The sequence below is a fragment of the Trichosurus vulpecula genome, chromosome 4, assembly GCF_011100635.1.
Source record: "Trichosurus vulpecula isolate mTriVul1 chromosome 4, mTriVul1.pri, whole genome shotgun sequence".
NCBI lineage: Eukaryota > Metazoa > Chordata > Mammalia > Diprotodontia > Phalangeridae > Trichosurus > Trichosurus vulpecula.
In genome coordinates, this window is record NC_050576.1 from 354,455,464 (window position 1) to 354,471,680 (window position 16,217).

The window sequence follows — 16,217 nt, forward strand, 5'->3', positions numbered from 1 at the left end:
ATTGCAACAAACAAACAAAGAATTTTTGATAGAGGAAGTATAAAGAGAATGCATAATAAAAATGAATTAGAAATGCTGTGTTATTGTTTGATTTTATGCCATTCACAGTGAAATATTTACCCGTTGATTCAAATACGAAGACATTCATTTAAAGGATAAGATTACTTTGCATGTGAACTTTTCTCTCTTGAATTTTCCTTAAAAGACAAACTACATACTAATAATTTTAGCATTGACTAAATGTAACTTCTTTTTCTTAAAAATGTAAATTGATACCAGTTACACAACTGACTAGACAGCTAACTAGAGAGCATTATAAGTGCTCCATATTACGATGTAGGAGTCACTACTATCCAAATATCCCATCCTATGCTTGGAAGGGTATTTCTGGGTGAAGTGGAATGGAAGACTGATGAAAACAACTTTACAAAATATGTCTTTAGGACTTGAGGCACTTAAATGTGCCACTGAGTAGCGAAAATTCAGTGGTGATCAGGATATTCATGAGGGGAAAGTAACAAAACTTAAAATATGTATGTTCATTTGGTTCTCTGGTTATATCTGTTCCATGCAGTCAGAGCTCAAGGCAAGAAACAAAAAAAGACTACTGACTCAGATCGTTGAGCCTATGCTCAAGATATGAGCATATGACTCAGGCAAATACACAAACGCTAAAGTGGAGATTTGGAAAAGGAAAAGACCAAACTTTCATTTTCAATAGAACATAAATGAAGTACATTTTAAGTTCATAGAATTTTAACAGCAATGTATAATTTCACCATTATTTGATCAAACATCCAGTACAAGTAGAATAGCATTTCTTCAGGACCTAGCATAAATGCTAAGTGTTCGAGTATAAAGAAAATAATGAAACTATGCCTTCATTCAGCTTATATTCTACTGAAGAAACTGTTTCCACCATGATATTATATATTAACAAAAGTACTAGAACTTGGGACTGATCCCTAAGGCAATTCCCATCTACATTGAGATTGATTCTGACTCTTAGTCAAATATTCTTAGCATGATATCATGAGAAAAGTCAAGTGTATTTTCTTTTCTGACTGGTACAATTTGAGGAAATAATCAAGATGGTGCAAAATAGTAAGAGGACTAGAAACCATGCCTTATGGTGGATTCTTATGCCTTTGAGAGAAGAGACTAACCTGAAATGAAGTAGGTGCTTAATAAATACTTAAAGATTAATTGATAAAAAGAATGGTTGAAAGACATTGTTAAAATGATGAGAAGGCCACTGCCGCCGCCCAGAGACCGCTGAAACCCCCGTCCGTCCGTCCGCCGCCGCCACTCACTCCGGGCACAGATCATTCAGTCATTGATAAAAATGAGCTGGTGCAGAAGGCCAAATTGGCTGAGCAGGCTGAGAGATATGATGACATGGCAGCCTGCATGAAGTCTGTAACTGAGCAAGGAGTTGAATTATCCAATGAGGAGAGGAATCTTCTCTCTGTTGCTTACAAAAATGTTGTAGGGGCCCGAAGGTCATCTTGGAGGGTTGTTTCAAGTATTGAGCAAAAGACGGAAGGTGCTGAGAAAAAACAGCAGATGGCCCGAGAATACAGAGAGAAAATTGAGACCGAACTAAGAGATATCTGCAATGATGTACTGTCTCTATTGGAAAAGTTCTTGATTCCTAATGCTTCACAAGCAGAAAGCAAAGTTTTCTATTTGAAAATGAAAGGAGACTACTACCGTTATTTGGCTGAGGTTGCTGCTGGTGATGACAAGAAAGGAATAGTGGATCAATCACAACAGGCATATCAAGAAGCATTTGAAATCAGCAAAAAGGAGATGCAACCAACGCATCCTATTAGATTGGGTCTGGCTTTGAACTTCTCTGTGTTCTATTATGAGATCCTGAACTCTCCAGAGAAAGCCTGCTCCCTTGCAAAGACAGCTTTTGATGAAGCCATTGCTGAACTTGATACATTAAGTGAAGAATCATACAAAGACAGCACACTAATAATGCAGTTACTGAGAGACAACTTGACATTGTGGACATCGGACACCCAAGGAGATGAAGCTGAAGCAGGAGAAGGAGGGGAGAATTAACCAGCCTTCCAACTTTTGTCTGCCTCATTCTAAAATTTACACAGTAGACCATTTGTCATCCATGCTGTCCCACAAATAGTTTTTGTTTACGATTTATGACAGGTTTATGTTACTTCTATTTGGATTTCTATATTTCCCATGTGGTTTTTATGTTTAATATTAGGGGAGTAGAGCCAGTTAACATTTGGGGAGTTATCTGTTTTCATCTGAGGTGGCCAATATGGGGATATGGAATTTTTATACACGTTTTACATGTTTGGCATAGTACTTTTGGTACATTGTGATTTCACAAGGCCAGTGTTAAAACAGCTTCCATGTCTAAGCAAAGAAAACTGCCTACATATTGGTCTGTCATGGTGGGGGGATAAAGGGATAATTGGTTCCAGCCACAGGTGTAGTTATTGTGGGTACTTTAGGGTTGGAGCACTCAATGGCTGTGGTAGAAACAGATGTCCCATAGATACTACATGGCATTCCATGTGTATCTGTGGAATACACAATCTCAACGTGTACACCTTTATGATTGCAGTTGCAAAAGTGTTCCTTAAGACAAAGTTTTAACCCAGTCAATTTACTCTGGAGAAGGGCAGAAAACGGTTCACATTCCATTATTTGTAAAGTTACCTGCTGTTTGCTTTCATTATTTTTGCTACACTCATTTTATTTGTATTTAAATGGTTTAGGCAACCTAAGAACAAATGTACAAGTAAAGATGCAGTAAAAATGAATTGCTTGATATTCATAAAGTCACTGTATATCAAGCACAGCAGTAAAACAAAAAACCCATGTATTTAACTTTTTTTAGGTTTTTTGCTTTTGTGATTTTTTTGATACTTGCCTAACATGCATGTGCTGTAAAAATAGTTAACAGGGAAATAACTTGAGATGATGGCTAGCTTTGTTTAATGTCTTATGAAATTTTCATGAACAATCCAAGCATAATTGTTAAGAACATGTGTATTAAGTTGATGTACGTGGAATAAAAGTTTTATGAATGGAAAAACAAAAAAAAAATAAAATGATGAGAAAACTTCTTATAAAGTTTTTGAAGAGGTATCATGGAAAAGAAAGACCTGATACAATTTGCTTACCCTTAAAAAGCACCATTAGAGGATTATCAATGCACTTAATATCTTCCTAATTTAAACCTTGTCTCTATAAAAGGGTAAGAATACTAGCAAAGTACTTTTTAACATAGAATAATTAGGGGGATGGGGCCAAGATGGCAGAGGAAAAGCAGGAACTTCTTCCAGCTCTCCCCTCCAATTCCCCAATACCTGTAAAATGACCCTAAACAAATCCTAGAGGTAGAGAAATAACAAAATGACAGAGTGAAACAAATTGCCAGCCAAAGATAACCTAGAAGGCCAACAGGGAGGGTCTAATCCCACCGGGTTGGAAGTGGAGTGCAGTCCAATGTGGGAGTGTGGCACAGACCGATTGAAGCAGGCCTCAGGGTATTGAATCACTGGCTGTTGTGGCAGTTTCCAGACTTCTCATCCCACAAATGCCAAAGACAAAATAGAAGGTGCTTAGAAGTATCTCTGACAACAACTGTGCACAACCCCTGAAACTTGTGACAGAGCACTCTCCACTCTGGAAGCAGAGTCCTAGTTGACAAATAGCTCAAAGGTCAAGAATTTCCCAGGAAAATGAGCAAACAGCATAAAAATCAGACTACAGAATCTTACTTTGGTGATGAAGATCAAAACATACAACTGGAAGAAGACAATGAAGTCAAAACTCCTAAATCCAAAGCCTCCAAGAAAAGTACAAATTGGTTGCAAGCCAGAGAAGAGCTCAAAATCAAGTAAGAGAAGGAGAGGAAAAATTGGGAAGAGAAATGAGAGTTATGCAAGAAAATCGTGAAAAAAGAGTCAACAGGTTGCTAAAGGAGACCCCCCCAAAAAAATGCTACAGCAAATAACATTTAAAAAAATACATTCCAAATGGCAAAAGAGGTCCTAAAAGCCAATGAGAAGAAAAATTCCTTAATAAGCAGAATTGGCCAAATGGAAAAAGAGGTCCAAAAGCTACCTGAAGAAAATAATTCCTTAAAAATTAGAATGCAGCAAATGGAAGTTAATGACTTTATGGGAAATCAAGAAATTATAAAACAGAACCAAAAGAATGAAAAAAATAGAAGACTATATAAAATATCTCATTGGGGAAAAACACTAACTTTTAAAATAGATTCAGTGGAGAGAATTTAAAAATTATTGGACTACCTGAAAGCCAGGAGCTAACAAAGAGTCTGGACATCACCTTTCGAGAAATTATCAAGGAAAAGTGCCCTGGTATTCTAGAACCAGAGGGTAAAATAGAAACTGAAAGATTCCACTGATCACCTCCTGAAAGAGATCTCCAAAGGAAAACTCTGAGGAATATTATCACCAAATTCCACAGTTCCTAGGTCAAGGAGAAAATCTTGAGAGAAGCCAGAAAGAAACAATTTGAGAATTGTAAAAACACAATCAGTATAGCACAAGATCTAGCAGCTTCTCCATTAAGGGAATCAAGGGCTTGGAATATGATATTCTGGAGGGAGAAGGAGCTAAGATTAAAACTAAGAATCACCTCCCAGCAAAACTGACTATAGCACCTCAGGGGGAAAATGTATATTCCATGAAATAGAGGACTTTAAAGCAGTCTTGAGGAAAAGACCAGAACTGAATAGAAAATTTAACTTTCAAATACAACAATCCAGAGGGGCATGAGAAGGTAAATAGGAAAGAGAAATCTAGTAAGTTTGAACTGTTTACATTCCTATATGGAAAGATATTTTTAACTCATGAGATGTTTCTTGGTATTAGGGTAGTTGAAGGGAATATATATATATATATATATATATATATATATATATATATATATATATATATATATATATATATATATATGATAAGTAGTTATGTATTTATGTATGTATGTATATATGTATACATGTGTATTTGTGTATATGTAAATGTATCTGCATATTTATATATGTATATAAATGTGTATATATGTATTCATGTATATACAATATATGCATATATGTATGCATACAATTATGTACAATAAACATACATTCATATAGATATTTATCTACACATACACATGTGTATGTATGTTTATGTATGTGTATGCATGTGTATGTTTATATGTATGTACATATGTATGTGTGTGTGTGCATGTATGTATAGATAGTCAGAGGGCACAGGGTGAGTTGAATATGAAGAGATGATATCTAAAAGGTAAAGTTAAGGAGTGAGAGAGGAATGTAATGAGAGAAGGAGAAAGGGAGAGGTATAAAAGGGTAAATTATCTCACATAAAATTGGCAAGAAAAAGCTATCACAATGGAGGGGAAGTGGAGGGAGGTGAAAGGGAATGAGTGAACCTTACTCTTATCAGATTTGGCTTAAAGACGGAATAACATACATACTCAGTTGGGTAGCTTATCCTACAGAAAAGTAGAGGGAAAGGGGATAAGAGGGGAGTATGACAGAAAAAGGGGGCAGATTGTGGGACGGGGTAGTCAGAAGCAAACACTTTTTGAAAAGGGAAAGGGTCAAAGGGGAAAATAAAATAAATGGGGTGCAGTATAGGAATTACTTGCTTTCTCAATGAGGGTGGGTGGGGATAGAAGAAGGGAGAGAATACAGAACTCAAAGTTTCAAAAACAAATGCTAAAAACTGTTTTTACAAGCAACTGGGAAATAAGATATACAGGCAATAGAGTATAGAAATCTATCCTGCCCTACAAGAAAGTAAGGGTGAAGGGGATGGGGGGTGATAGAAGGGAGGGTAGACTCGGGGAAGGAGTAATCAAAATCCTTGCCATCTTAGGGTGGGGGGGGAGGGGAGAGATGGGGTGAAAATGTGGAGCTCAATATCTTGTAGAAATGAATGTTGAAAACTAAAAATAAATTAATTATTTTTTTTAAAAAGTGGAATAACTAAAAACGATAATGGAAGAGACACATTTAATCAAAATATTTTGAAATCATAAATTTAGAAAGAACATCTAAGAAAAAAACTATTTTATCTCTTATCTGAAATGATAATGTGCTAAACATTATCCCTATCATGCGAGTATTCAGCTTTCACTTTACGAGATTATCTCTGTGTGCACGCACGTGCGCGTGTGTGTGTGTGTATGAATGTGTTCATGGAGAGAGAGAGAGAGAGAGAGAGAGAGAGAGAGCTCAAAACTCAAAGATTTATAAACCACAATGCCAACTTTTCAATTGGTTATACTAAAAGGATCCCTAGGCTTAAGGCCAGAAAACTTCAATCTCATTTAAAGTGAGACTCTGAGCATGCTACTCATTCAGCCTTGATTATACAGCTCATTAAATTATAAGTTTATCATTTAAAATTTTTTTACTTATCATATATATATATATATATATATATACATATATATATACACACACATACACACAAAGATACACAGACATAAATATGTATATATATGTGTGTGTATATATATATATACACACACACACATATTCACATATAATTTTGAGTTCCAAATTCTCTTTCACCCTCCAGCCCCTTCCCTACTCTCTGAGAAGACAAGCAATATGATACTCATTATATCTGTGAATCATGCAGACCATATTTCTGCATTAGCCATTTTGTGGGAGAAAAAAACAAGAAAAAGAAATTGAGAAATTATACTGCAATTTGCACTCAAAGTTCATTAGTTCTCTCTGTGGAAGTGGATAGCAATTTTCATCATGAGTGTTTCTGAATTTACTTGGATCATTGTATTGACCAGTGTAGTTAATTTCACAGTCAATTATTATAAGAGTGTCACTTTGATTGTTGTACTATAAAGATCAAATTAGATAATATGTATAAAGTAATCTAGAGTTCAAATGAACAATTCAAACCTAATCCTTTATAATTTATTTGGGAGCATAAAATAAAATATATTTTCTTTGAAGATTCAAATTATATAAGAATTGCTTTCTGATGGCAACATTTTCCAAAGTCTCCTATTTGACAGTAACATTGTATTAATTGCATTAAGATACAAATCATATGTCTCTTCGATGATGTTCATGTTAATAGAAAATCAGGGGATCTATCCATCCCCACTGAAACAATCAGATAAATTAAATGAAAAACATATTCTGCTTAGGTTATGACATTTAAATATTCATATAAAATTATTAGTTTGTTATTGTTACATTGTTATATGTTGCATTAAATGCTTAAAGGATTAATATGTTTTTCTGTGTGTGTACTTGTACATGAGTGTATGTCTGCACACTCCTATAATTCTACTTTCAGAAAGTTTTCTAGGTGACATTGTATGGGATATCTGCATTTGGAATCAAGTACTCTAGTAGTAAGTCATCAAACTAATTTAAATTTGGCAAATCATCCATTTCTTGGTACAACAAAGTTGCATTCTTAAGTGCAAATATTTTCTCAGGAATACTATGTGACTGTCAATCATAGAACACCATGATGTCAAAAGAAATAAAATAACAACCTGAAGGAACTTGTAACATTAATGGGGAGTTTGGATGCATGTGATTGGACCCCAGTTTCAAAATTACATCCAGTTCCAAAATCACATCTCTCCTTAGCCTCAAAACACTGTCCCTAGCAGTTTCTCTCTAGCAAAACAGGACAGCATGCCATAGGAAAACACTTAGTTTGCTCGTTATCTTCCCTCACCTAGAGAAAGGAAAAAGGGGGGAGGCATAGCAGTTATATTAAGGACCTCACTTGCAATAGCCCTGGATCCCTGGGCACCCTGAAGCCCACCCCTCTAGGCAAGCAAAGGAACTTCTCTTCTCCAGCCCCCAAGTCCTTGCCCCCACACCATCAGAATCTGGAGCCTCTTTTCCAAGTTCCCCGAAGCTGAGAAACCCCTATTACAAAACTCATAGGTTCCTCAGGGACTCTCCTGCTTATCCACCAAATCTTCCTCCTCAATGACTCCTTGGACTTCTAATTCAGGTGCTAGATTCTACAGCTTCCCAGTACTCCCTGGTCCTTAGTCTCTTTCTCTCCGTTTCCAAAATCCCTGACTTGACCCACCCCCAATTCCACAACCTGGCTCTGCAACTGTAGGGAGAGAAGAAAAGCCTCTATGCCTGGTGAGCCCAATCTTACATCTTCCATAATTTTTATATGTGATGATTGGGAAATGTAATTAATGTCATCAGAAATTTTCTGTGTATGTTATTATTGTATTTCTAAATTCTAGTAAAATTCTCCTATATTGTAAAAATTCAGTGACCATTTTGAGCTAGAAATAGTGTTAGGCAGAGCAATTTTTAATGTGAATTTTGTTGAAACTAAAAGATAAGGGAGAAATTGTGTTAAACCAGTTGTGTTACTTTATCAGCTTTGCTAACCCTGTATTATAATGTTTTATATCTGCCATTTAGAAAACAAGGTATTTCTACCTTTGCCTGTACTTAAAGAGGGGATAAGATAAAAGCCTTATCTGGGTTGCTTCTGCCCTTTCAGAACAGTCTGTCTAAATGCATAGGGATTGGCAGGCAAGGGCACCAGTATCAACCCCTTGCTAGGGTTCATGTCAATTTTCTTTATTTTGCAAAATTATCAAGGCCCCTGGAAACAATCTGTGTGGGAAATGTCATCAGCCCTGGGAAAAAGAACTTGTTTGAATTATGAAGGTCCTATATAATGGAGTTGGCTTGCTGAAAATTTGTAAGTTTGTGTACAATAGATAGAAAGGATTCTAATGATTGACTTTTACACCAGGACAAGCTTAAATTTGAGAGGGAAAGATGTTAAATAAAATCCCTCATGTATGTGAGTCCTGATAAATCTTTATTGCTTATTGGAACTTCGTGAGAAGAAAAATAGCTGTATCTAGCTCTAAGATGTGATTGGCGAAACTTGCTGTTTAAGGTGAAAGACACTTGGGACCATAACTAATATGTTTTGAGTCTGAATGTAGGCATAGTTGTCGATTTTAAATCAATATCTGAGAGAAATGTCACAATCTCCTCAGAGGGAATGTGATCCTGTACTGTTAACTGGTAGAGGTCTGCATTTGGGGAAAAAAACAAAACAAAACAAAAAAAAACAAAACAAGGGGACAATCTTAGCCTCAATCTAGGATGGTACCCTCCTAACTCAGTTTCCCCATTGGGTTCCTTTGAAAATGAATTTTTCCCAACTGACTGTTCCTGAGTCTTTCTATGAGGTGGAACAGATACTACATGTTTGGAGAACTGTGACTATATCTGAACTTAAAGAGAGCCAAGGATATTTTTGCCTGTCATATGTAGTATGTCACATGTCCCTGCTTTTTTCTTTCTCTAGCACATTTCTATGATCAGAGCAAGTAGTCAGTAAAATATGTGAGCTCTTTCGTATTATCTTACTGGGAAATCTGATATTATTTTTATCTAGAACTAGAACATGTGCAGAAATCTATGCAAACTGCTTGACTCACCTTAAAACCTTCCCATTGTTTAAAGGGGTTCTAAGAACAATAGTATTTTTTCCTGTGATCAGTCTCTTACTGTTACAATTGTTAGATTCTTTTTGACTAACAAACCTTGTGATATCTAGGAAATATAGTATTTTGGGAATTTATGTTACTTAAGGACATTTTATACCAACTTAGTTTTAATGAATCTCAATTTTAAACGTTTAGTTTTTGCTTTAAGGTGAAAAAGACAGCTATCATTTTCAAAGTTTTCAACTAAGTTTCTACATAAAAGTTTAGTGAATATTTTTAAATTTTAAAACTGTTTTAAAAGGGGAAACACTTTTAGAAGAAGTTTTTTAATTCTCTTGTATGATTTTTAGAAGTGCTAATAAACTTTCGTTTGCAAGATAATTTATTGTTAAATTAATGTAATGAGCTGTAAAGCAGAATGGATCTTGCTGTTTTGATCTGAATTTGTCATCATTCCATGACTTAAGCAAGAGTTAAATTAGTGTTTGACCTTATTATATGTAAAAAGATTCAAATTCTGAAGTATTACTTTCTTTCAGAGAGAATATAATTAGAGAAGGATAAACAAGCTTGTGAAACAAGGATTTATGTCTATTCAGTTGTGAGGTTCAAGTTAGGAACCTCTTTTGTTCAAGACAGTACAGTTGTGTTAGTAAAGAGTAATAACTTATGAACTCTCTTGTCTATGGTAGAAATATAAAGGAAAATGAAATAGCCTGGGTAATGGGTTAAGAAAAGAAAATTCTGTTGCTTTGTTTGAAAATTGGTAGTTCATTCAAATTTTGGATGGCACTTTTTGAAAAGGATACTAGCCTATACTCATACCACTTCTGGTAATTTTCTTCCTACTCTTTTTTGGTCCCTGTTCATTTAATCTCCCTGCCAGATATGTCTCTTCTAGGCTCAGTACCCTCCACTTACGGATTACAGTTCAAGCTGGGTAGCAACCTCTGTCCAACACCATGGCCTATCGCCCCTTGGACCTGGCATCAGCCGAGTTCCAGACACTGGCTACAGACTCAACCCCTTGAATAAGGGATCTGGGGAGGCAAGGAAGCTCTACATCCTCTCTCAGCATGAAGCAGTTTCAGAAGCTGAGACCTTCATCCCTTATCCCAAATGATTTTGTCTCCCATTTGGTTAATGAGGGAATGATGGGGTGCTTGGATGCCTATGCTTGAACTCTAGTTCCGATATCACATCCAGTTCCAAAATCACATCTCTCCCTAGCCACAAAACATTGTCCTTAGCAGTTTCTTTCTAGTAAAACAGCACACCATGCCCTAGCAAAACACTTATCTCTCTTCCTGATATAGTAGCCAGCTGTACCTATAGAATTTATTAGTTTGAACCAGATGTGTACTGTCTGAATTGGTTGTATGCTGGGTTATAGAGCTATTTACTACTCACTGACTTATCTTGTGCATGCTAGACCTCGACATATGTATAATTCCTTACATTTATCTTGTCTAACAAGACATTCATGGGAGCAGCCTGGGTATTTCCCAGTCAGCCCTGACCATTATTTGACTTAGTGACATTTCAGACCTTAAACCACACCTCCATGTAGCCCCACTTTGGGCTATTTCCCAGTGAACTCTGGGTAAGATACCCGTGCAGTAGATACAAAAAGTTCATGTTCCTTTAAGAAGTTATCACAACTTAACCACTCCATAATCCTGCACTTAATCACCTAATTAACATATTTGGCATGTGCTTTACTAAAGTTTAACTTACATAAATTTTACCTGTACCCCTATAAGACTGAGGATTCCCTTAGAACTCTTCCCCATTGAAAGCATAATAAATCTTTGCCACATAGACTTAAAGAATGCTTGAATCCAATGAATTCATTCCAGATGTCCTTGACCCTCTCCATTATTCTGGACCTTGAGGGGTACTCCCCCTCAATGACCCTCTGTGGCAACTCCAGTCTTGGGATTCCTGTATCTCTGTTATCTCTCCCAACCCTCAACAAAGTGATAGAGCATATAAGGGGAGAGTATTTAAATGACAATGTATTTTTAAGTAAAGCCATATCTAACCATCAAATAAGAAAGGTTATGTACTGAGAATATATAAAAAAGTTGAATAATATGAGAAATACATGATACGTCAATTTATTCAAATGTTGTCATTTTAGTGTTTTGGGTAGATCCATTTTGAGGGGATTATTTGAAAGTATGACCAAGAGACCAAAGAAGAGAAAGATTTATAATTTCCAATATTTATTGGTGGGAGTACACTATGAAAACAAACAAAAAACTTTTTTTATGTAGAGCAAAGAAACATTCACAAAAACTTTTTGAATGACCTCAAAATTATATAAAATAAGAATGCATATATACATATACATAAAAACATATATTTGACAACTGAACTTAGATGAACTTAGATAAAATGGTTTCTGTGGCTATACAATTTGAAACTGTCAGAGAAAAAGTAGTCAGATTTGAAAAGTGAATCAAGGTAGTCTCTTGGAGAAAAGACAATAAATACACATCAATGGGGGTAATAAATTGAATTCATAATGCAGCTGAACAAAAAAATGCAAAATCAAAAGTGCAGGTAAATGGTTGCAAACTACTTACTATTTTTTAGCATTAAAATCAAAGGTTACAAACAAAATGAATTTGCATGGGCAGAACTGCAATCTTTCACGCTTATCAACAGTGAAGCTCCATCAAGAAAATGGACAAAACCCAAAATCCATCTAATACAAGAAATTGCTTTCTTAAAATCCACTGACATAAGAAACAAATCTGCTAAAATTGAATGTTGTGCAGAATCAAAAGGAAATTGAATTCCTTACCATAGCTGCCCAAGTTACTGCCAAATAAGAATCAGCAAACAATAAATTGCACACCATAAAAATAGAAGATTTATAAACTAATGGATAAAAATTGATCATTTCAATAAGAACCGAAAGCAAGACTTCTCATTCTATGTTAGTAGGTTTTGCTAGTGGTGATCTACTATGTATCTGAAATCTGAGCAATGGAAAAATTCTTGTTTCTTTGCATTTGTGCATTTATGTATTTTAATTTAGAAATCATTTCTTTTCAGAAGAATAATTTAACTACTGCTGGTCAAGCTAAGCACTCAATGCAAATTTAGGCTCTGAGGGGAAAAATGCATACACACACAAATAGTGAATATATGCATGTGTGTATGTATGTATGTATGCACACACATACACAAACAAATTATGTGTATATATATATATATATATATATGTATATATATATATATATATATATATATAGTGAATGTTGTTTTGGGTGCCTAAGTGTCACAATGGACAGACTGCCAAGTCTGGAGTCAGGAAGACTAATCTTCCTGGGTTTGAACGTTGCCTCAGATTCTTACTAGCTGTGTGACCCTGAACAAGTCACTTAACTCTCTTTGCTTGTTTCCTCATTTTTAAAATGAGCTTTAGAAGGAAATGGCAAACCATTTCAGTATCTTTGCTAAGAAAACCAGAAATGTAGTCACAAAGAGATGTACATGACTGAAATGACTGAAACAATATGAGTGTAGTTTTCAGGAATAATCTGGATTGTTATTCATATCTCTTACTGTCCTAAAATGATAGCTTAATGGCATCTTCTGAGCTTTGACTGAAGGTTAAGGAAAAAGGAATAAGTCCTTGGTTACATTTGGGAAAAGAGCCATAGTTCAGATATGGGGAATAAGGTGATCCTCTTAGGAAGTGATTCAGAGAGAGTGTCTGAGGGAGAAATGAAGACAACCTTTACTTATGGTACAGTGAACACAAATCAAAAGCTTCTCTTCAGTGTAGAATAGTATTACTGATTCCTGTCACTACACACACACACACACACACACACACACACACACACACACTGACTCTTGTGATTTATTTTCCCTTTGTGTCTTCTGTCCGTACCCTTGTAACTTCTCTCATGGCGCTTCAAGTCAATTTTCATATGATTTTATGACTGAAAAATATTGATTGGGAGAATCATAAACCTGTTATTTCCTTCTCTTGAGGTATCCCCACATTTTAATACCTATTTGTAAAAATATATGACTGGATATACTGTAATGGTAGAGCCTAAAGAAATATGTATACCTTGAGGCATGAAATTAGAAGAAAACTCTTGAATTGAGAACAAAGGAGCCATTTAGATAACCTCAATTCTATTTGTACATTATATAACTTATTAGGCAACTGGCAATAGTAACAAAAAATGAACTTAAGTGAACTATAACTTAAATTCAAAGCAGGAACATTGCATGTTATATAGGGATAATTTTGCAGTTCAAGTGAAAGTTGTTTTTAAATCTGTTTGACTATAGTGACTCATAAACAAAATTGTGTAGGAAAAAAAAGAAGGAAATTGAAAGAGTTGACATTGGCACCCACTCACAGAACAGTGATTAATGCTGCTTTGGAATAAAAGAATTACAGCCTTGTAACTGGAGGCATACCTCCTACTAAACTGCAAAGGACATAAAGATCTTGATCCTATTTTGTAAGCTCTCTAAGGATGGAGATTCCATGACCTTCTTTGATAAATTCATTCAGTGTTTGATCAATTTTGAAGCAAGTTCTTCCTTAAGTAAAGAGACAATCTCCCTTGATGTACCCTAAGCCCATTTTCTCCTCTTATTCTGTAGAGGTATAACAACTATTCAGAATCCTCCTTCATGATCCTATACATTGAGGCCAATTATTGTAAGTGCTTAGCATTCTCTTTGCCAGAATAAAGATGAGTTCTTCTAAACATTCCAGTTTGCTTTCATGTATTGACCTGGAAATTTCCAATATTTCTTCCACCTAGTGAAATATGTGGTTACACTATGAAAAGTAAAACATTGTTTAGATATGGGTAATTTTAGTTAAGTAAAAATCAATCAATGAGAATTTAGTATGTATTGACTATTTGCTATCTGCTGTGCTGTTTTTTGGAGTGATAAAATATAAAAGTGAGACAGTTCCCAATGATAAGATTATAGCAGTTCATGCAATAGGGTTTTCCAAAACTCCACCTGGGAAAGGCACACAATCTGTTGGAGGGATGAGAGGAAAAACAAGGTGAAAGAATGGGAAAAATTACTGGAATATTTTTTTGAATACAACTCCTTTTAAAATATGTTCACTTTTGGCAGGGATCACAAAGTTCTAATGTAAGAAAAAAAAAAGCAAGACTGGGAGCCTAACTTTAGTCCAACAAACAGGGAATGTGAAGTGATTACTTCATATAATACGCACAAAAGCAAATATGAATCCTTTTTATTAAATTTCTGAAGATTTTATCTGCTGTAGTAATCATTAGTTGGAAAAAGTTTTTGACATATACAATTTTGGTTATCAACTTGTGTGTTGATATAAACTTAAGTTTTAAAACTACCTAAGCTAAAAAAAGGAAAGCATATCTTTTATTTCTCAAACATGATTCCTTTTAATAAGTTCAATATTATATGCTGGTGTCTAAAAAAGTACAGATTTATGAATATCAAAATACAAAAGGTTAAAAAGCATTCAAAATTGGCAATTCAACATAAATTTGTCATAATTTTGTCTCTATCTTAAAAGTAAAATACTATCTCTTAATGATAGATGAAATGCAACAAATTAATAAAATGTTCAAAGGATAAATGACTGTATTAGGGGAAGCTGGTTAATAAAAAGAAAACTGAAATAGTTTAAGAGTAGAAATAAGGGGGGCAGAACCAAGATGGCCGCATGAAGGCAGCGTCTTACCGGAGCTCTCTCACAAGGTCTGTCAGATTCCCATAAAAAAATGAATTTGAGCAGATTTGAGAGAGTCAGAAACCATGAGCAGTCTGCGTGGGGCAAATTTCTGAGCCAGGAGAGTCTGAAAGGCCGAAGGCACCAATCTGCAGGCTCGGAGAGCGCTCAGCTGCAGGGCTGCTCCAGACCAAAGCGGAAGCAGCCGGCCAGGAAATCCACGTGGGAGACAGGCTGGGAGAAAGCTGGGCGTTCGAAACTGGCGGAGATCCCCATGCCACCCAACACAAGACGGCAGAGTGTGGAAGTGAGGAGAGGCAGCGCAACTCAACACCACCAGCCAGGAAAACACCCACTCCTGACACTTTCAGCCCAAAAATTGGGTTTCTCAAACTTCCAGGAGACATAATGACCAGGTAAACAGCTCTAATCCCTGCCCCCCCTCACCCAGAGAATTCCTCGGGGAAAAAAATGCTGGAATAGAGGAGACAGAAGTGGGGCTTCAGTGGCCGAGTAGTGGGAGTACCTGAGTCCCAGAGGGGCAGAGCCAGCAGGGGTCAACATCAGGAGCGCAGATGTACTCTTGCTCCCCCAGGGGAAGTGCCAGACACCCAGGTCAAACAACAAAGAGCTAAGACCATTGCTAAAAAGCAACACTGTTGCAGAGCACCCATAGGGAGTGAGACGTGAGGGAGCCAGACCCCTCCCCACACTTCAGGAAACTGAAGGCTATAATTCTAGACTCACAACCTCCAGAAAAAGAAGACTGGAGAGCCCTGAGGCCCAAAGGTTGAAATACATTGTAACACCAGGAAAAGGCAAAACAACAAACATGAAGAAGACTCCAAAAAAAAAAATAAAAAACAAAAAACGAGGACAATAAATTATTTTTATGGAGACAGACAGGATCAAAATATCAATATGGAAGAGGGCAGCAATGACACTGCGACGTGTCTGATACCTCAAAAGGTAATGTTAACTG

The 16,217-nt window shown here is 36.0% G+C and overlaps 1 protein-coding gene across 1 annotated transcript; it reads left to right on the forward strand.

Annotated features, from left to right (window-relative positions):
* Positions 1 to 1,256: 1,256 nt before the first annotated feature.
* On the forward strand, positions 1,257 to 3,076 carry LOC118848506 (14-3-3 protein zeta/delta-like). Its single transcript, XM_036757412.1, has one exon. It carries the CDS (start codon positions 1,399 to 1,401, stop codon positions 2,071 to 2,073), a length of 675 nt encoding a protein of 224 aa, XP_036613307.1. The 5' UTR covers positions 1,257 to 1,398; the 3' UTR covers positions 2,074 to 3,076.
* Positions 3,077 to 16,217: the final 13,141 nt, after the last annotated feature.